Source organism: Clarias gariepinus, chromosome 7 (genome assembly GCF_024256425.1).
Source record: "Clarias gariepinus isolate MV-2021 ecotype Netherlands chromosome 7, CGAR_prim_01v2, whole genome shotgun sequence".
In the NCBI taxonomy this organism is placed as follows: Eukaryota; Metazoa; Chordata; class Actinopteri; order Siluriformes; family Clariidae; genus Clarias; species Clarias gariepinus.
Window position 1 is genome coordinate 18660498 of NC_071106.1, and position 21185 is coordinate 18681682.

At 37.7% G+C, this 21185-nt stretch overlaps 1 protein-coding gene across 1 annotated transcript; it reads left to right on the forward strand.

Moving 5' to 3' along the window:
• The first annotated feature begins 5695 nt into the window (after window positions 1–5695).
• n4bp1 (nedd4 binding protein 1) lies at window positions 5696–17661 on the forward strand. The gene is made up of 7 exons (XM_053500447.1): window positions 5696–6196; window positions 8417–9894; window positions 12924–13054; window positions 16120–16216; window positions 16410–16517; window positions 16640–16741; window positions 16843–17661. The coding sequence occupies exons 1-7, from the start codon at window positions 5885–5887 to the stop codon at window positions 17156–17158; spliced, it is 2544 nt and encodes an 847-aa protein (XP_053356422.1). The 5' UTR covers window positions 5696–5884; the 3' UTR covers window positions 17159–17661.
• The last annotated feature ends 3524 nt before the right edge of the window (window positions 17662–21185 follow it).

The following is a 21185-nucleotide window of genomic DNA, read 5'->3' on the forward strand; positions in this document are numbered from 1 at the left end:
ATGTGCAGTTTCATTATGAACGTAAATAAACGACTGCAAATTCACTCCCCACCAGAGAACAGCAGAGTTGTGCAGACCTGGGTAAAGCAACAAGCAGGAGAGGACCTCCCTTAAGTTTTCTCATGTTTGTAATTGTTAGGACTCATACAGTATGTTAATATTTGTTCCAGATTTCAGTTTCCAGTAGTCACTGCACCTCATCTGTCACTGTTACATGATGTCAGTGGTGTTCACCTGCATCTTGTCTTGTCTGATTAGTCTGTCTATTTATAGCACATGTGTTAGTTAGTTGGTTAAATTGCATCTTTTATTAATTTGTTAGGTTTACTGATGGGTAAGAAGAACATATTGAAATCATGCTAATAGCTGGACTGAGAAGCTGTGGGGAAGCTGGAACAGGAAACATGGCAAGCACATCACACACCACACTACTGCCAAATATATTAACAAATTCACAGGCTAGACGTGCTACAGACAAACTGAGAAGTGACCAACTATGAACATCCAATAACACAAACTGACAAAAGCACAATCAACGTGGTGCTGGCTTGCAGAATTTTAGGACACACTTTAGTATTCATTATATAAATGTAGTAACCAACAACAAGTTATTATTTATTATATTGCTCTAGAACAGGGTCAATCTAGACTCAACCACATGCCTTTTTTTTATATTGCTCCAAATCCTTTTTCTAAATAGCTTCACTAACAAGTGGTTTTCTAATGGTACCACAGCTGTTTAGTCCGCCCTCTGAGTTCACATTGCATTGTGTTTATTGCTTACTTTCAATATTAAACATAGCTAAGATGTATAGTGTCAATTTTTTTATGATGCAACCTCACTAGGTTTTTGCATAATCACCATTCATGTTTTTTCACAACCACATTTCTTGCACAGAGTTCACAGTTCAACTGTAGCCTTTAAGATTTCAATAATGTCTTCAAGGTTTCTTAATCCATTTCTAGTTATTTCAAAAGTCCCTAGTTGTTTGCTTTGCTTCATGCAAGTCAATAACATGACCCTTTTCTTTTTTTTTTTCTTTTTTTTTGGGCAAGACAGTGACCAGCTCTATTTAATGACAATAAGAACTTTATGTCCAATGTAATGCAATGTTAATCATGCTTACATTAACAGTAAAAAAAAAAAACATTACTCCCTTTAATAGTAAGAAAAAAATATTTTTTGAGACATTAATGATGCCCTCCTTATCCAAAAACAATATTTAATCCACCCACTAACTGAATATAGCTTAACCGGCATGAAATATTTTAAGTTGGGATCATTTTTCCACAAGCACAGGACATAATGTGTAGTGTATTAGTTACACTTTCATACAGCACAATCCATCCTTTTGGTACAGGAAGGTTCCACACTATATTCCAGCAGGTGGCAGTATGTTTTATGTTTATCTTTATGTTCTTTGCCAACCACAAAAAAAAAGACATCAGGGAGTAGGCACTGCAAAAATTCTTAACCAAACCCAATGTAAAGTAGTGCATATCAGCACTGTGGAGTGGACAGAGAACCTCAGGCAATTAGATACATTATAAAACTCACAGTTAAATGTACCTGGAGCTAAACCACCCGGACATGGAGCAAGTTTAAAGGTCCTATGTAAAAGGGTCTGACATACTCAAATTCGGCCTTATCTTACGGTGGCCTGTGTACCCTGACAGAGCTTCAAGGATATTTAACTGTAGGTTTCATAACATATTTAATCCTGAGGTTCTCTGTCCAGAGTACTAATATACACTTTTTTGTGGCCAACCACCTACTGGAATGGAGTGTGAATCAAAATTCTGACTAATCTAACTCTGTACAGTACTCGCTCGATTTCTAATAACACATCAGGTCTGCTTTATGAGTGACAATAGCAGCTAGCGATGAGTTGGAGTCAGAGCATATCATTGCTCTTAATAGTCTAATTTCTTCAACCCAGGTTTGCTTTAATTTTACGCTCTGGCACAGTGCTAAACTATTGCAAGTTTATTGTTTGCACTTTTTGAGAAATCTGTAAAAATGTGAATGAAATTGAATGAAACCACAACACAATTCAATAATATTCTATCTGCAGGACTGCCCTTGGAGTCATTCTAACTGCTCCTGCACACAGTCTTAAAGCCTGCTACTAAATGTGTTCTTTTTTTTTTAAGTACTGTACTGGCAGCTGACCCAAACACTCCAAACCTTTAATCGAACACTGACCTGATCAACCCTCTATAGGTAGTCTTTAGTGCAGACTTCTCTGCTCCTCATTCCTTCCCAACGAGGCATCTCTTAATCATTTTGATTCATACCAATATTTCACATTTCATACAAATTTCCCAAACTTTCTTTTGATTGTGTAAAGCTGCTTGGCAACCATGACAATTATTAAAAAAGCTATACAAATAAATTGAATTAATCTTTAAAACCTTCTTACATTTGTCACTGATTTCTAAACCTTTACCCTATGTGATTTTCTTATCAAACCATAATGTTAAGTATTTAACTAGTTAATTTTAAAATGACTATTAACTATTTTCCTTGTATAATAACACATTTTTTTCTCAATTGAGAATCTGAAATCTCATTTAAATTAAAACTCTTTAACTGCTCTAACAGCTTTTGTACGTTCTTGCCAACAATTTTAGATTCTTTCCTCTTTTCCAAATTGGTCCATCATCTGAAAACAGAGACACTCCTATCTCTTTCTCCACATTCGAGAAAACACAAATTATCATAATAAAAAAATAAAGAACTCACTATACTTCCTTAAGCAATCAACCACAAATTTTCCAAATTTTTGCCATTTTTACTTGAATTGCTCTTTTAGTCATTATCATACTGCTACAGTACATGTCCTTTGACTTTCATATTTTTATCATTAGCCTATTAATCTTTTTTTTTCAGTTTGCATATATTGCAAAAGGATGATATTTAATTGGGTTACAGCCATCTTTTCCTGGTTTACTTTTACTATTATAGCTTCCTTCCAATTTTTAAGCATCTTCCCCTTCTTCCACACTTTTACAGATTTTATTATACAGTTCTAGCAAAATTGTCTATACACTTTAGTGGTTGATCATAATATAATCTGATATTTGTCTGGTGAGGTCATCTCAGTTTTCCTAAGAGCATGGTTCAGCTCTGGCTTGGTGAATAGGATATTTAATTTATTTAGAGTATATTTATCGGGTATCACCAAGTTCTTCACTTTGCCCCTTTTTATATTGTATGAACTATGAATCTTTATGAATGTTTGCACTATCATGTATTAGTATTATATATCCATATTGTTTCTTGAACTCATTAATCCTTCTTATCTTTTTTTAGGATACAAAACACATTAAACACATTTAACAATAACAACAGCAGCAATAACAACAACAAAAAAACATTAATTACAACAAATCAAACCCAAGGGACAAACATCTATAAATTTGACAGTCCAAAAAATAGGGTTAAAGATATGAGAAGATCAATATGATGCATAAATGGTAAAAAAAGATGTAGCAAGAGACCCTTCTTATCATTCCTACCTTCTCAATACCTTTTCAAATTATTTTTTATAAACATTTTTTGCATTTTTGATAGTTTTCTTTACATTAAATTGAGCCCTTTTATTCTCAGTAAGGTTCTGGAAATTGTGTGTTCTTTTTAAAACTTTTCAAGCTTAATTTCGAGATTTAATTGCATTCTTACATTCTTTTGTCCACCAAAGTACATTCTTTTTTTTTTTACCTCTCTTCCTAGGAATGCACTTATTTTCAGCACTTAAAATAGCTTTACAAATAGAATTATTTCATTCATCCACATGTTGTTCACTCTGCCCATTTCTAGATGCTTCAATCACTCATATTTTCCCAGTCAGCTCGTTCCAAGGACCATCTACTCAAAATTCCTATGTTACATTCTTCTCGTTTTGTTCCTGTCTCTCTAATAATAGGGTACTGGTGAGTCCATTCCAAAGCAGTTTCCTGTGCCATTCTAAATAATAATTCTTGTTCTACTTCCATCATTTATAATTACTAAATTTCTCCATAAGTTCCTTAATTACCGCTCCATTCTTATCATTGCTTTTTATTACATAGTATACTGTGTGTATTAAAATATCCATACTGAACAATCTCGCCTTTCAAATTTACTATAATTTTAATATTTGCTAAAATCCTTATCTGTGCCATCTGCTACTACTGTATACATTATAATCTGTTAAACATATATTATACTTTCTCCTTCTTTGCTTTCTCTTCTATCTCTGCAAATATAAACATAACCTTTAATTATAAACTCCTGACTTTTGCTCAGGAAAAAAACATATATAAATATAATTATATACAAATATATTTATTTTTTACCTATCTATTTTAAATCCTTTAAACTCCTGGTCATTGGCTATTACCCTATATTCCACTGTAAATTATGCATTATGTTTTTTGACACAAATTACCTTGTTTACCATAAGACCCAAGCCACTTTTTAATTTGCTCTCAAAATATAAAGCATTTTTCAAATGCAAAAGCCCGGAATTTAATGTAGCTGATACTCTAAAGCAGAATAAGTGGAAATATCTAACTGATGTAAAAGTGCTTGGGCCCTAATAATTGTTAAGAAACAATAGGGTCCTTCACAAACTATGATGACACAGGGCTGATGTCATAGTGCCTTGGCCCGAATAAAAAATAATTCTTAAGAAGACAATAGGGCCCTTCACACACCAGGATGTACAGCACACAGGTTGGAATCTGCTGCCCTTAGGATGCCTGAGAGTCTAGGCCCCAGGCATGGCTCAGGGCCCTCACATGAGATTTTTCTGCATAGCTTGTACACATATGGTGAGAAGGATCCCATGCCTCTTTGCCCGTAAAACAACCGCCTCGTTGCACATGGTAACACTTCCTATAGCCCGTATCCAGGCAAATATATATCCAAACAGCTTGTGTCTGCTGGAACCCTTTTGTTTACAGGGAAAATGCAAATGTATATCCCATCATCTGTCTGTCTCTGGGTCTCTCAATGACTTTCATGTTAATGACTAGTTCTTTTGATGTACAGGATGTACATGACACAGGGCACCTGGCCAAAAGTTTAATATGCTCTATGTGCCAAAAAAAGAGCCCAATTGTTCAGGCTCAGCCAGTGAGTGTATCGAGGTGTGGTGGACACAACAAATTTTCTTCTTTTAATTCATCATGAAACTTCTTTTTAAAAGCACTTTTTAAAGTCTTTTTAAAATCACTCTTTTTGTGCCTAACACTAAATCCTCTTCAGTTGCCTGTGTTGCCATCCTGATCCAGTCACAAACCAGTTTATGCCACAGCGCTGTTCAAAAGGTTTTTATGATCAAAAGTTCAAAACTATACTTTTTTTGCCATGCGTTCTTCCTCTCCTCAATTTCTGTTTCATTCCTTTCTTCTTCGCCTTCTTCTTCGGGTTAAATGTCATATTTTGGCGCATTACCGCCACCTAGAGCAGAGAAATCATTCAAATCAGTCTGAATCTGTGCATATTTTGCTATAAATGGCAGGAAATATTTTTGGGGAAATATTTTGAAAAACATTTGTGAAACAAAAGCATTCTTCTTAATCTAAAAGCAATGGTAGCGAGAACTCTTTTTTTTAAATCGAAATTTCGCCGCTGTCACTTTAGTAAGGGACCAGTAATGGATAAGTAGTGTCGCCTGCTGATGACGTCAGCTGGGGTTTTCCGGGTTCTCTAGCTTGTCGGATGCAGTAAGCTACGCGAAGTAAAAGTTAAACGCCACAGTGATAGTGTGACACTTATTAAGCTGGGGGACGGAGACGGTGCCGCTGAAACCATGAAGGGGGGAAGCGAGTCGTATTACAGCGTGTGTGTTATATAGCGTCGACAGAGAATATACAGCAGGGGGAAAATAGGAAAATGTCAACAACGCGGCCCCTCCCAGGCATGAAGCGAATCACCGAGCTAAGCTGCGCAGCGCCGCCGGGGAACAGCCGCGCTGCTGCCGCTGGTAAACTCCTGCCCGAGACGTGGACCATCGACGAGTTTACAGTGCACGAAGGCAGAGAGCCCGAGTTAAAATGCGCCAAGTCGCGAGTCGAACAAGTTTTCCAGGTATCGTTTACTATTATTGGCCTGTTGGACCACACAGTCGGAGCCCACGGAAGTAAAGCGTCTAGGCAAATCTGGCTTCAGCTGAAGGGGAAAAAAGAGGATGTATCCAAAGCAAAGGTAATACAGCTGTACTGTGTTTTATCATCAAATGTATGTACACGTATAAAAACAAAACTCCTGAGGAGGGCTAAAGTAGTGATGAAAATGTTGTCTGTTGCGAATCACACATGAGCTGATATATTTTGAGGTCAGCGATGGAAAATGTGGATCTAATGCAGATCGGTTTATAGAATGGTGTAATCTACTTTTCTTTACTTATCCTTGGGCTTTCTGTGTGATAACACAGACGTGTGAAATTGTAACTAGCTCATGGATGTTGCTGCTTGGAAGTTCGGCGTGAATCGATGAGAGATAAAGAGATGACTTAAATGTAAAAAAAAAAAAAAAAAAAAAGTCGCTTATCTTTAGTTCTCTCAGTTCAGTGCCTGGGTTAATAATAATGAAAAAAAAAAAACAGCTTTTAACAAAGTGTTTCACATACATAACCCTCAGCGTTGTGTTGACCGGAGTATTCCCAGAGCGAAAGGGATCATAATAATAATGTAGATGCTATGAGGTGTACAGGACACCGGCTCCCACTGTTGCGTGTAACTTTTTCTAACTTTACTCAGTTCTCCTGACGCTGCAATGTTTACGTTAAATAGCGAAGCGGAAGTAAGAAGTGCTGCTGCTGCCGGGAAATGGGGAATATCCACACTGTGATGAGTGCTAGCCTGGAAAACCCAGGACCAGCTACATCCAAAACTCAACTGGATGCTTTTAAACATACCTCAGATTGTTTAGGGGTTGTGTAATTGTGGATTATATGATGATTCATTGCACACAAATAAAAATCTAGGCATGCTGTTTAATTTATGTAATCTTAGTCACAATCTGTGTGTGTGTGTGTGTAAATGTTTTTTTTATTTTATTTTAACCCTTGTTAGTTCATGATGCTTTTTATTACCCAGCTTCTACCCTGTCAAAGTTACCGACCGATACCCTGTTTCTCACAGGTCTGTCATCAGGGTATGACTTTACCACACTATCAGACGGTTTGTCTATGCATTTTGCTGAGATCATCTTATACAGTGTGACAAGTCATAACCTTGAAACTACTGAAATTGCCACGCTTTTCGCACTGTCGTGACAAATTATCATTCTCGCACATGTGCCCGACTTGTTCATCAGTCATGATGTTTAATCAGGCGCGCTTGTAGCATGTATTTAACTTGTCGAGTGGCGCGACCTGTCATATATCCTGTGATGACATCAGCTCTGTCACACTTTTGTTTTTGCTAAGTCAGAATGGGGACCCCCGCTGTGTGCTTTGTGTTCAGTTTCCACCATCCAACAGAGCTGTGAGTTTCAGCCCCTTGTCATTACTGGTAATCTGTCCCTGTAATGTTCGGTAAATGGAATACTCATTTAAATTAAACAGAGAAAAATTTTAGCTTCCTTTTGTTGATGCAATGGTGTGCTCTAGAGGGTTCCTGTGTCATGATGACACTTGCAGAGAAGGAGTGGTAAAACCAGTCAATCTGTTACAGACTCAAGTCTGAGTCACATAAATCTTTCATGGTATCAAAGCCTCTTTCCACCCATCAAAACCTTGGGGCATTTATAATATAGTATAATAATATAAAATAAAAAGAAGAAAAACAAGAACATCAGGAATTGTTCCCCGTGGTTCATAAAATAAATCCAGGTCCAAACCTCAGAAATTGACCTTTCCGTGCCTTGGATTGAACTCCAATATCATGGCTACTGTTGACAAATGTGTTGCAATAGTTACTCAGAAATATTGTGCAATATATTTTTAAATGAATTTTTATCAAACCCGTGCAGTTAGACACGACTTTTTGGAAGACACTTTTTTTCAGGATCATGGTGTAAAGAAAAGCTGCCCTGCAGGTACCTTACCATGAGTATGACAAAGTAACATAGAAAAAGACAAATCCATGCATGGGTGTACTTCTTAATTAGGTATGTTTAGGGATTGCATTTAACTTATTGAGGTTTTCTTTTCCAGTATTAATTTTGCCAACTCAATCTAAAATTATTGTATTGCACCTTCTTACTTCACATTATTATGAACAACTTTATATAAATTTGCTTTTTATTTTATAAGATACTTCAGTGCATGCCAGCCATTTGATTCCCACCATCTTTGGCTAATGACACGCATGGAAAAGCATAACTGCTTCAAATAATTGCATTTTATATATCATAAAGACAAACAGATTGCAGCCTTTATTGTGTGATAGTTAATGCAGCCATACTGTTCTGTTTCTACAGGAATATGTTAAGGGGCTTTGTGACCCAGAGCTGCAGAAAGAAGAAAAATATCCAGTGGACATGCATTGTATCTTTGCTGGTGCTGGTGGCCTTTTTCTGGACCATTTGCTGCGTGACACAAGCGCTGAGGTACAGGTACTGGAGCCAGGCCGCCTGAGGCTTCTGGGTTGTGCCGAAGCAGTGGTAATGGCGCAGAGCCGCGTGCAGCAGTTTGTTGCCCTTTTCCAAGAGAAACGTAGTTTGCCAGCTGACCGTGAGCCCTCGGTCAAGCGAGCCTTTAAAAACTTTGTGGAGGAGCGGGCAGATAAATACACCATGGAGCTGTTGCTTTTGCCAAGTGCCCTGAAGGAGGAGCTTCTGGGGCTGGCTCAGAGCCCCACGCAGCTTAGTATCATTGTAGACGTAGAGCAGGACCGCTCTCAGACCAGCACTCCAGTCACTGAGCTCTCTAATAGGATCCTGGTCGCAACCTTTGAGGAAAAGTCATCAACAAAGGACAAGTCCTTCTCTGATGACACGGCATCAAGCTGTGTTCCAGTGACTGACGTACTGGTACTGAACGGGCGGCCAACGCACAAGCGGCGCTCATCTGAAAGTGAGCAAAGGGACACCAAAAGGCAGTATTCACTGGAAAGAAAGGATGAGGACCAGGACAGAGAAAAACCTCGTGCAAACAGCCAAACACGGACAAGGCCTCCTGGCAGGATGGGCGCACTGGTGTTGGACACGGGGGATACATCTGATGAAGGAGAAGCTGTGAGTCCTGAGACAAACTTGCGGTGTCTGGTAAACTTCTTTAGAACCATGGGGTACCAGCAGGATGTTGTAGAGCGGGTAGTGCATGAAACAGGCCAAACCGAAGACACGTTTCTGCTATTGGAGCGCATTGTGGAGGAGAGCCAAAAGAACCAAAAAAGCCAAAAGAGCAAAGAGACCTCCACTATGGCTAACCAATGTTCCTCCACCACCTCCACCTACTCTCGGCTCAAGGAGAAGGAACGAGTGCAAGGTCGAGCTTTAACCGAGATCAAGCTAAAGGAGAATATTAAAGTGCCCAGCAGTAATGGTTGGAACCAGAAGAGCCAAACAATTAGTTCAACATCTCTGGACAGTGACGATGATGTCATAGAGATTGGGAGAAAATGCAGGACAGTTGGGCCTCTGGATTTTAAATCGGACAGTCGGCTTGATTGCTTGTCACGAGGTGGCTCACAGACTGTAGGGCCTATGCGGATGGAGACTGTGACTGCACTGCGCAGTTCTGCTACAGAAACACGGCCAAGCTGCTCCTACCAGACCTGTCCACGAGTGCCACTATCCCACACTGAGCCACCAGCACTGCCAAAGGCCATGCCTCTTACAGGGATGTCCCGCTTTCATCAATCACTTCGCACTCCCTATCGGCTTGTCCTACAGGATGTACCCGGACACCCAGACCTTCGGCACATCATCATAGATGGCAGCAATGTGGCCATGGCGTAAGTGTAGCTGGTTGCAAATATGTATTATATACTTGGCTAGTTGATAAACAGTGAAAAGTAACTCTTGCTTCCTCACTGTAGTTCTGAATGTATTTGTGTTTATCTGAATGTGAAAGAATATTTAAAGGTTAAGAAGTCACTTCCAGTAAGTCGTGTGAATATAAATGTTTTTGAACTCAGGTTTGTACATGCATGTGTGTGTGTATGTGTGAGAAAAAGAGTGGGTGTCATAAACCAAGATAAGGTACAAGATGAGTGGGTGACCTGTATTGGTTCAGGTTGTGGGCTCTCATCCCACGCATCTTTTAAGCTTCCTCTTCTCTGTCATCTCTTTCAAATGTTACGTTTCTGCGTTTCTTTTCTATTCTTTAGGTGGTTTCCTGAAAGGCCCTCTTGTTATGAGAACTGTGACAGTGGGCTCCAAGGTGCAATTAATGGTTTAGGTGTAGGAGGATGACTTACGCTAGGGGCATATTTGAATAACAGTGAAATTTTATGTGCGGTAGTTATAGATCTAGCAGTGGGAGTTCAGAAAAAAAACACATTGACAGCCCCTGAGTAACTGGCTATGAGACACTTCCTAGTGGAAAAAAGAATTAAGGGATGTCCTGACCTATAAAAATGTAAGCTCTTTTATGAGCAGGCAAAAATTTTTTTTAGGGGTGCAGGGGGTGAGGACAGGTGTTGAGAATGTTAATACAAAAACCGATACCAAGTTTATAAGCCATGTCTGTACTATCGGAACTAGTTTGCCCCACATTGTATGCTAATGATTCACATAGATGACCTACATTTATCTGGAGGATGAAACTTTCTTGTCTTGGCAGCTGTGACGTGATCTGTAAAATTTTACTCATCAGTATCGAAATTGCTTTGCGCAACGATTTGTCGAGCATTTTTAGAAATATTCTAGTTTATTTAGAGATTTTTATGATGATGTATGTCTCCGGTTTTCTCAGTTTGCCTGTTAATACGCCATTTGAAATTCCCCACAGATGTTTTTGTTTATTTATTTTTTTAAACCTCAATCTACCTTTATTTTGCACCTCCTCCAAACGTGCCATTTCAGTATCTCTGTAAATTAGTTTTTGCTGAGCTATGCCCTACCAAAGACAGCAAAAAGCAGAGCTAACGGGCAACCTGGGGAAAGGTATCTTCTTATATAATGTCACAGTATCTAGTAATCTAATTGACTTGTTTAAGCCCCAGCCGATAAAATATAAGGACAAAATGCAGAGAATTTTGTGTTTGTACGAGCACACTGGAGACACAACTGGGTATCTAAAATGACAAAATTTATTTAACATAATAGTTCTCCTTTTTGACAAAGCCATAACCTTGACATTATTAATAATGCCATTAATGATACATTTAATATAAAAGTACTAATAAATTTTACTGTTTTGTCCTAATTTTTTTTCTTGCTTTTGGTTTGGTACGCAAACGCAATAATAATAAATCTGCATGGAGAAAATAAAGAAAAACTCCTCTCCATTCTATAAGGGGAATCTGCATTAAGTTTTTACTAAAGTCAGAGCACAATTAACTGGATTTCAAAATATGTTTTAAAGAAAATGGTCACAAATGCTCTACTTCTGCCATAGAGCTATTAATTCTTCTACACTCACAGTATTAGTTTCTGTTGTTTTATTTGCACTGCATTATTATTATTTGAGTTGTAATTAACTTTTTTGTAAATAAATTCAGTGTCAGTGATGATTGAAAATAGGTATTTATTTTAAAAATAGATTTGTGAAACAGGCCTCGTTGATCTACCTTTGCCAAGTAAAAATTCCCACCATATTTCCAAATGTTTACTCTAATGTGGATTTTTGTTCTTAATGTGTTTATGTGGATAAACTCCAATCACCTCAGTGAAAGAGCTTCTCCTAAACATGGCATGCTTTAATTCAGCTTTAAAAAAAATACAGATTAAGTTTCTTTTTATGGGTTTGTTTTGGACATCAATGTTAAACATCTAGAATAAAAATAGTAATCTAGGATTACTATTTAAGAGCAATTAAAAAAAAATTTAATGAGTATTATTTTTGTTAAATTAAAATGCTGTTTCATGTCAAAAAGTGTTTCATGCCACTGATACAGTACATGTAAAGCCTAGCATTAGAGATTTGTCTCAGTAAGTACACTAATTATACTGAATTTATGCAAATCCAGGAGCTCACATTGGATCCACATGTTTTCTGAAATAGCTGGATTTTCATCAATACCCCATTTCTTGTGTAAATGCTCCGTCAGATGATTTACAAACAAATCTGGTTGTATCCTGTTTGTTCAGTAATGGCCAATGTTCATTTTGCCCTTATTTTATTTATTTCTCTGCTGTCTATGCTGCTATATAAAAACAATACCTGCTTACAATAAGTGTTAGAATACCTGATGATTTAACAGCACTATTAGGTTAATAACTTAATTTGCACTGCTGTAAGATAACTGGTTACCAGAGCAAGTGATGCTGTTGTGTGATAATGTGAATCTCACTTTGTTAAAATTACAAGGGTTTTTTTTGTGGTTATTTCTTGGTAGATATACCATGGGAGAAGTGAATGGGTTTTTTGCACATTTGTCAATTTACATTTCCAGATGGCAAGGTTATTTTACTATATACGTCAACTGTGGTGGATTTAGTAACACTTCCTGTTCAACTTCACTTTCTCTCACAGAGGGAAGTTCCCTCAGAGGTGTGTGTATGTGTCTACATGTATGTATCTTAACTTTGTTCCTAGATACAATACAGGTGTTTGTTATACTAGTATACCTGGAAGATTGAAGCTTAACTTTTTTTTGAGTCTGATGCTCACTTCTTCACAATTGTTTTGGGGAGTATCATCAAGTAACTGTCTTAGACTACAGAAAAATGAACATGTCTAGTTTTCTTCTGTCCTTTTTCATTAATAACCCTCATTCTATTGATATTTTAAATTCTGCTACCAGTGCAGTTTAAGATGTGCATTATGCATTACCCTTCTGTGTCACTAACATTCATATCACATATCACTTCTTTCTAGACATGGTCTCAATCGAATTTTCTCTTGTCGTGGGATTGCCATTGCAGTGGAAGCCTTCTGGCGAAGGGGACATCGAGAGATCACTGTCTTTGTACCCCAGTGGAGGCAGAAAAGGGACCCCAACATTACTGGTAAGAGCCCAGTAGATTCCCTCACTTCAGAGCTGGTCAAAAGTCTAAACATTATTAGGCAATTAGTTTTTTTTTAAATAGCCAATATTTTGTGTATGGGAACAACAGTAACTCTGTGGTGATGAGGCCAAGGGGTTGTGAGTTTAATTTCCCAGGTTTGCCTGGGAACAATGTTGAGTGCTTGAACAAGACCCCTAACCACAGTTCAGTTCTATGCTTCTGTCTCACTTGTAACTGTACAGTTAATGGCAGGACCATTCTGTGGTTGAGTCATACCTCAGTGGTTAAATCATTGCCCTACTGACTGGAAGGTTATGAGTTCGGTTCCCATCACCGCCAAGAGCTTTTGCTATATAAATGCAAATCAAATTGCTGATTAGAAAAAGAACAAGTTAAAACAACAAATAAGTAAAATTAACAAGTACAATTTTTACCAGTTCAGTTTACAAGTCCAGCTCAATATGCCTACTTTTATAAATGTGCATCGCCTGTCTGTCCTCCCGTCCGTCCCTTCGTCCAGATTTTGTCCCAGCATCACGCAAAACTGGCTAGAACGAATTTATTGAAATCAGCCTTTTGGTATTTGCCTGAAATTAAACTTGCTCTATGAATAAAATCTAAATTGAGCAGAAGGAAACTCTTAAGCAGTTTTGTGCCAGATTATAAACCAAGGTTTTGGTTGCATACTGGCATCCGGCAAACTGTGGGCACGTCTTAAATCGCCTGCTAGATTATAAACCACAAGTTTTCACAGTGTACTGCGCATGTATCAAACTGTGGGTGTCTCTTGGACAGTAGATTTCCTTTTTATTTCTACCTCAAGATTAACTTGCACCATAAGTGAAATTAGAATGTTGGATAAAAGCAATGTTATAAACAGTCATGCGTCGGATTTAATTAAATAATTACTTATTAGAATTAATAAGTAATAATGCATATATGTGTGTGTGTGTGTGTGTGTGTGTGTGTGCATGCGTGCAGTTATATATACTATCAGTCATTCAAGTAAATGCAGCCTAGTCAAGTGTTCTAAAAGCAATTGTACATGTTTATTTGGGCACACCTTCTAATTCAGTCATCCATTCAGATTTTTATTTCTTTCCAAATGATAAAACAATGCTGAAGGCATTCAATATATGCAATACTTTCATTTGAACAGTTGATATTGAGATGTGTTTGCTTCTTATGCTCTGTAAAGCATTCATGAAGACTCTAATCTGTGGTGCTCTAATGGTGATTTCTGAGGCTGGTAACACTAAAATAACTTTTCTGCAGGAAAGGTAGTTTTTGGTTTTTCTTTCCAGTGAAGGTCATCATGAGAGTCAGTTTCATCATGGTGCTATTCCAGAACCACTGACCTTTGTGTCTTAATATAACAACTGACTCGTTACTTAATTACCTTACGTTTATATCATGTATATAATCTTATCCAGCACTTCCTAAAGGCATTTAATGGTGTTAAGGTCACAACTCTGATGTGGCTAATTTATGAAATCCTGGAATATGTCCATGCCATAGGAGAGTAAAAAATAAAAATAAAACAGTTGTGATACCCTCGTCATTCAGATAGCCTTTACACAATCATGTGGTGTAAAGACCAACAATCAGGACAGGGTCAAAATCACTGACATTTTCCCTCCCTTCTGGTGTTTGGTGTGAGCATTACTGGCTTGGAACTGCATGGTCTGTAAGTGCATTGCACTGCTGTTATATAACTGCCTGATTAGATACTTTCATGAATGCATAGGTCTACAGGGGTTTCTAATAAAGTGTTCAGTAAAGTTACGGACAAAGGCATGTCAACACCTGACCGTCATACAAATATGTGCATTCCAGATTTAGACCCTTTTTTTGCTTCTAGAATATCCACTTTTCTGGTAGGGCTTTACATTATATTTGTGAGCATGGCTGTGGGGATTTGTGCTCATATAACTAGTTGTAAGGAACAGTGATCCAGGTCTTGATGTGTGTTAATAGGTCACTTTTCGTGTTAACGGTGAAGTTCTTATGTCATGTTGCATCTGGTTCTAGCAGACCTGATAAAGCTACAGTATATGTATTTTCTTTTCAAAATGAAAATGTCACAATTAAAATGTCAATTCAAAGGTCTCATGCTAATACTCAGATTTTCCAGGACATTAGGGACTGGCAGACATTTAATGTAGTACTATCATAGTCATACCTTATCTGTAAGTCCATTATTATAATTGTTTTTCCAATCAATTCTGATTATAGCAAGTTTCTAATTGGTTTGCCAATGAGTCACGGCTAGCAAGAATTTGGCTTTTTTCCTATTCTCAGTGCAAGTGATGACATAGGGTTTGGTTAGTTATCTTTAGGTTTATGTAATGAATCATTTTTAAGTCAGTATTTTGTTCTCCTAATATTAGCTTCAGTGTTCTTCTTTTACTAACATTTCTGATGTTTAGCCTAGTCTAGTATAAGTGCATGTGGTTGGCCAAAAAACAATGAAGTTATCGAGTTTGAATTCTGATTGATTTACCACAACCTTCATTTTTTAATAGATTTATGTTTTTTGGTTGTGTGATGATAAATTGTTTATCATCATGAGTTTTTAACTGTCTGTGGCAAGAATTCTTATAAAAAGTGTACACTAAAAGTACTCAATACTTGTGTATTAGCAAAAAGATGGGGTTTGGGGTTGTTATATGTCAAACTGTCAAAGGGGTCAGTCTTGGGTGTTGTCCATGCTGAGTGCCCAAATAGCCTACAGGAAAAAGCTCCAGTGCGAGCCTTAAGGGTGTGGATGTGTTTGCCTGACTGCAACAAAGCGAACAGACCGTTGTTAAGATTACCGAGGGCCTTTACCATCTTCCAGCATCACTTGCTTTAGGTTGATTGCAAGTCAGGTGTAAATGTTCTTTAGCACCTTGGAGGTCAGTTAACATGGCTTCCAGAGTTACATTCTCTTCAGAGGTTTGTTATATACATGCATCCCTGATGACGTGTTAAATAGTTATTTTCACATAATGTGCTCACAATCTAGTTTGTTTGCACTTCCTGGGTTGATTTTAATAATATTTGTTTGTTTTTTTTCCGGGTAGAACAACATTTCCTTAATCAGCTAGAGGACTTGCGGTTGCTGTCCTTCACCCCATCTAGAGAGGTCTGTGGGCAAAGGATATCTTCACACGATGACAGGTAAATTTTTCCATTCATTTATTTTGATGTAGACGATCATAAATCATCTCATAAGATTCGTCATTACACAGAAAAATGCTAATCATTTTCATCTTTTGAAAAAAAAAAAAAATTCTACAAAAAAAAATGCTGAAAGAGAAACTTAAATATTGCAGCAACAGTTGATAGTGTTTTGTTCCCTGCCATCTTACAGGTTCTTGCTTCACTTGGCAGAGAAGACTGGAGGCATCATTGTCACTAATGACAACCTGAGAGACTTTGTTACACAGTCTGAGGCTTGGAGAAAGATAATACAGAAGAGGTAAAAAAAAAATATTCTCTAGTTTGGTGTCTATATACATACATAAGTCAGAAGGGAGACTTTGACATAACTGATAAACCTGGATATGAACTGTTTTTTTGTTTTGTTTGTTTTTTCTACAGACTCCTGCAGTTTACATTTGCGGACGATCATTTCATGATCCCAGATGATCCTTTGGGAAAACAAGGGCCTCTCTTGGAGCAGTTCCTGCGTAAAGACAGCCGGTAAGTTGCCCCCAAAAATATACATGCATAGTGTTGGTTTACCATTAAAACATGTTACTTTGATTGAAAAATGATGTCACCTCATTTATGTTTTTGTTTAGATCAACTACAAGTCCTCTCATGCCTCCAGTGAGGATGGATCTGCAGTCCACGCCATCAGTCTATGCCCAAACGCATGCCCAGTTGCCCACTCAGTCCAGATCAGCATCGCACTGGCCCCATTCCGGGCCCCCTGACTGGCATCCACCTCGCCCCTCCCCTTCTCCACCTCCACAGCGTTCACCCTCAGAAACTACAGCGCTGAAAAGGAAGCTGTACGACATTTTCCCTGACCAAACGCAGCGCATCGACCGCATCCTCAATGAAAACCCTTACATGCGGGACCTGAACGCTCTGTCAGGCCTCCTGTTGGGGTGAACCCATCACTGTTGAGACCACATGCACAAACACACAAAGCAGTGTTTCATGTCAGTGTGACTACAGAACAATTGTAAAAAAATATATATATTTTTTCTTTTCTTTTTTTGATAAAGACTAAAAAGACTGCTTCAAGTGGGTTGTTTCTTTTACTTTGTTTTCAAGATTACAGAATTTCTCCCATGTAGCTACAAGCACAACTAACAGCTTTATCTGTCAGTTTTGATATGCTTTAAACAAAGGTTGAAAGGTGTAAAGTCCAAGTGATATATATTTGATGTACATATTTATTACAAGTATTCCTGTCATAATTTATCAATGAAAAAAAATCTTTGTTCTAAAAGGTGTTTTAGCCATACAGGTGTGTTTTAAACTGGCTTTGCAACAATTGCTGCTGAAGGACAGATGTTTGTTTTTGTTTTCAGTTTTGTTAACAATGATTTTGGGCGTTGGCCCATTTGAGTCAAACAGAAGATGCAATAAAGTGTCTACTTTGCCACTAATCAGTTGGTTATGGGAGTTTAACAAATGATTACTATTAATCTTTGGAGCAAGAATAAATTTTGAAGGAGAGAATTTGGCAGTGTAAAATGTAAGATTGTCTTAAATTACAGTGATCTCCTACAGCTGCAGGGTGGCCCAAAACCTGGATCCATTTCAGACCTTGTATGGTTTTAAAACAAACAAAAGAAATTTTTTTGAATAGACTCAGAACAATCAGGCACTAATGGAGGCATTCACCTCTGCATGTAATATCAGTTCTGATACATTAAGAAATGTTCAACATTCTTGTATTCAGTGTATTCAGAGGCTGCCAAATTAAGCATTCGCTACTTATAGTTCCAAAGTTTCAGGTTGTCCTGTATATTATGGTATTTAACCATCCCCTATTTTCTTTCAGTTGAAAATCCGTCTGGACTCGCAGACTTAAATTACAGTCTATTATAAAGTCTGTACTGATGTCTTAGCTAAATTCACATTACTTAATTCCTTGGCAGTGCCTTGCAATTTCTTGATGATGTAATGCAGGCGTTCTACATGGGATGAATTAAAAACGTGAAACTGTGGCTGACCAGTAAATAACTGGTTAAATAACCAGCTTTTCTACACTCTCCAAGAGTAAGTTTCTGTACAGATTTAGAAAAAACCTAACTTTTAATTTACATGAATTGGAAATCATCTTTCATACTGTGTTGATTATGTGCAACAGTGGGTTATAATATGTGGATTTGTATATAATCTTGGGACTTCTGAAAATCGTCCAAAATTACAAAGCAGAAAACTGTAAAAAAAAAAAAAAAAAAAAAAAAACAGGCTTAATAAAAGTCATTTATGTTTTTATCACAAAAAGTACATTCGAGTGCTGAGTTCCCCTCAGTTAAAATCATGTTTTTATGGATGTTTCTGCTTATAATCGTAATGTGTGTTTCTCATCAGCAGGGGGCAACATTGCTGTTAATTTGGTCTCAGCATCCCTTGGCTTAAAAGTGAATGACTTGCATAAAGCCCTCTTAGAACAGCACCTTCTGGACTATATGAAGGCAAAGGCTTTATCTTTCTTATTTACATAATTTGCCAGACACCCTAATGTACAGTGAAGTACTAACACTGTCATGCTAGAACCATTAGAGGAGTGTCTATAAAAGACTGTCAAACTAACAGCCTGTTAGGAAGGAGTAAGTATGAGTTATTATCATCGTATCATCAGGTTGAGCCTTGGGAGCATGCTGCATAGCCACATTTAATAAGCACCCTTAACAAATTGGGTGCTGGCCTTTTTTTTTTTTTTTTTAAGAGGAAAGCATAATTGTTTTAAATCTGACGTGACCGCTAAATGAAGCCAGTGGATGAAAGGCAACAATTGGGTGATGAGAGAGCGTGGATGGTATGAACATCAGTCAGGCAGCTGCATTCTGGATCAGGTTAGCGGTAAATGGCAAACAGGTGTTTCTAACCCTAACCTAAACAAACTCGTGTCAGGAGCAAGTAGCTTTATTTAGATTACAACAGACTTAACAAATGCCTGATTGGCCTCTATGGAGAAAAATGCTCAGGTGGTCCTGGTGTGGTAAAAAAAAAACAGGTTAGTCATGGGAAGATAGATGAATATCTGGTTGCCCAGAATTTCCCCAATGTCAACCCTCAGTCTTGCTTAGATTTTGTAATACGCTGCCATTCATGACGATATGTCATGACATTTTAAGATCTGTGCAGCAATATAACTCTATGGGATAGAGAGGATAAGAATGAGTTACGTTTCATCTAGCAGTGGTATGAAAAAGTATTTAAAAATATTACATCACAAAGTGAGCATGTGAATAGAAAAGAAGAAGAGTAAAGTGGAGAAGAATAGAAGATGATCCGGAACTGAGCTTCATGACACACCAGTAGAGCAAATGTGGATCTCCTTATGTCACCTGATATGACCAATCCTCTAGGTATGAAACAAACACTGCTGTTATATGAGCACTGCCAAGGCTTGTTAGTCTGACCAGTATAGTCTTGTAATTGACTTTGTCAAGGCTGCCGAGAGATTGAAGGCAATAAGGAACAACAATAGTTGGGTTATAGATCTCATAGAAGGTTAGGATCCCACTGTTGTTCTGAATAAGAAAGACACCTGGTTGTCTATAAGATAGTAAAGAATTTATAAGTTAAATAGAAGAGAAGTAATAATGGTTGGTAGTTGCAGAGGTGTCTAAAAAAACATATACACTACACAATGGCACACACTGTCTCCTCATTTATTTCTCTCTACTGCAGAAATAAAATCTACCATGATTTGATAGCAAATAGTTTCCTCACAGATATAGAACAGCCATACTTTGTATAATTTTTTAATGATATTTTGATGTATAAAATATTATCCCTGAAATATAAAACAGGTTATTTGGCGTTTTCAAATTCCCTGTAAAGTGTGAATGAGTGTGTATATGTGTGTGCCCTGTGATGGATTGGCATCTTGTTGAGGGAGTACCCCGCCTCATTCCCTAAGTTTCCCCAGGATAGGCTCCAGACCCCCCGAACCTGTATACAGGATTAAGCGGTATAGACAATGAGTGAGTGAGACCTAAAACACCTGGTATGTCCTATGAAATAAGAACCATATACTGTACTAGCCCTTGTGTGGTAGTACTGACCTGGCATAATGTCCAGAATGCATTTCCTTGTTTCATATTAACAGATTAATACATTTTTAAAAGCTTTTAAATCAAAACTTAAGTGTAGAAGTTTATAGTATGGCCCTCCAGTTTAAATAACAAGTTTTTCATTCCTTTTCTTCTGTTTTCCCTTTCCCAGGGAATTATTTTCAAAAAATATTTGCTTGATTCTTTCCAGATTTTGATCTAGATCTGATCCAATACCGAATTACATTGCATTTAGGAGGGAATCTCAGACAATAAAGCTCTAATTATAATTCTCATCAAATTCATTGTCTTCAAATACCTTTTGTGTGTTTGAAAATAGAGAAATAAGGTTTTCCTTATTCATGGTGTGAACAGCAATACAATACACCAATCCAGCCGCCTAATATTGTGTAACTCACCCTTATGCTGCCAAAACCTCTTGTGCTACAGTAGCTCTTTTGTGGGATCAGACCACATGAGCTAGCACTTGCTCCCCACACACAGCAGTGAGCCTTGGGTGGTTCACTGGTTGCTTTCCACGAACCACTTTTCGTATTTGCTAACATCTGCGTACCAGGAACACCCCAGGTTTTGGAAATGCTTAGACCCAAGCATCTAGCCATCACAATTTGGCCCTTCGCAAAGTCACAAGGATCCTTACGTTTGCCCATTTTTTTTCTGCTACCATAACATCACTTTTAGGAACTGACTGTTTAGTTGCTGTCCAATGTATCCCTTGACAGATTAGATTGTAACAAAGTACTGTAATTGATGTTATTAATGTTGCCTGTTAGTGTTGTAGCTGACTGGTGTGTGCACTCAGAAATAAACTGAGATGTATACTCAACACAACAGGCACCTTTCAGGTAAAGGTTACATACTTAAGGATCGAGTGATGT

What these genes read in the sequence shown, in the direction of transcription:
- n4bp1 (XM_053500447.1), top strand. Translation starts at nt 5,885, where the DNA reads ATGTCAACAACGCGGCCCCTCCCAGGCATGAAGCGAATCACCGAGCTA. An exon ending in ATATCTTCACACGATGACAG is followed by an intron (nt 16,217 to 16,409) that starts GTAAATTTTTCC and finishes GCCATCTTACAG; the next exon opens with GTTCTTGCTTCACTTGGCAG. An exon ending in AGAAAGATAATACAGAAGAG is followed by an intron (nt 16,518 to 16,639) that starts GTAAAAAAAAAA and finishes TTTTTTCTACAG; the next exon opens with ACTCCTGCAGTTTACATTTG.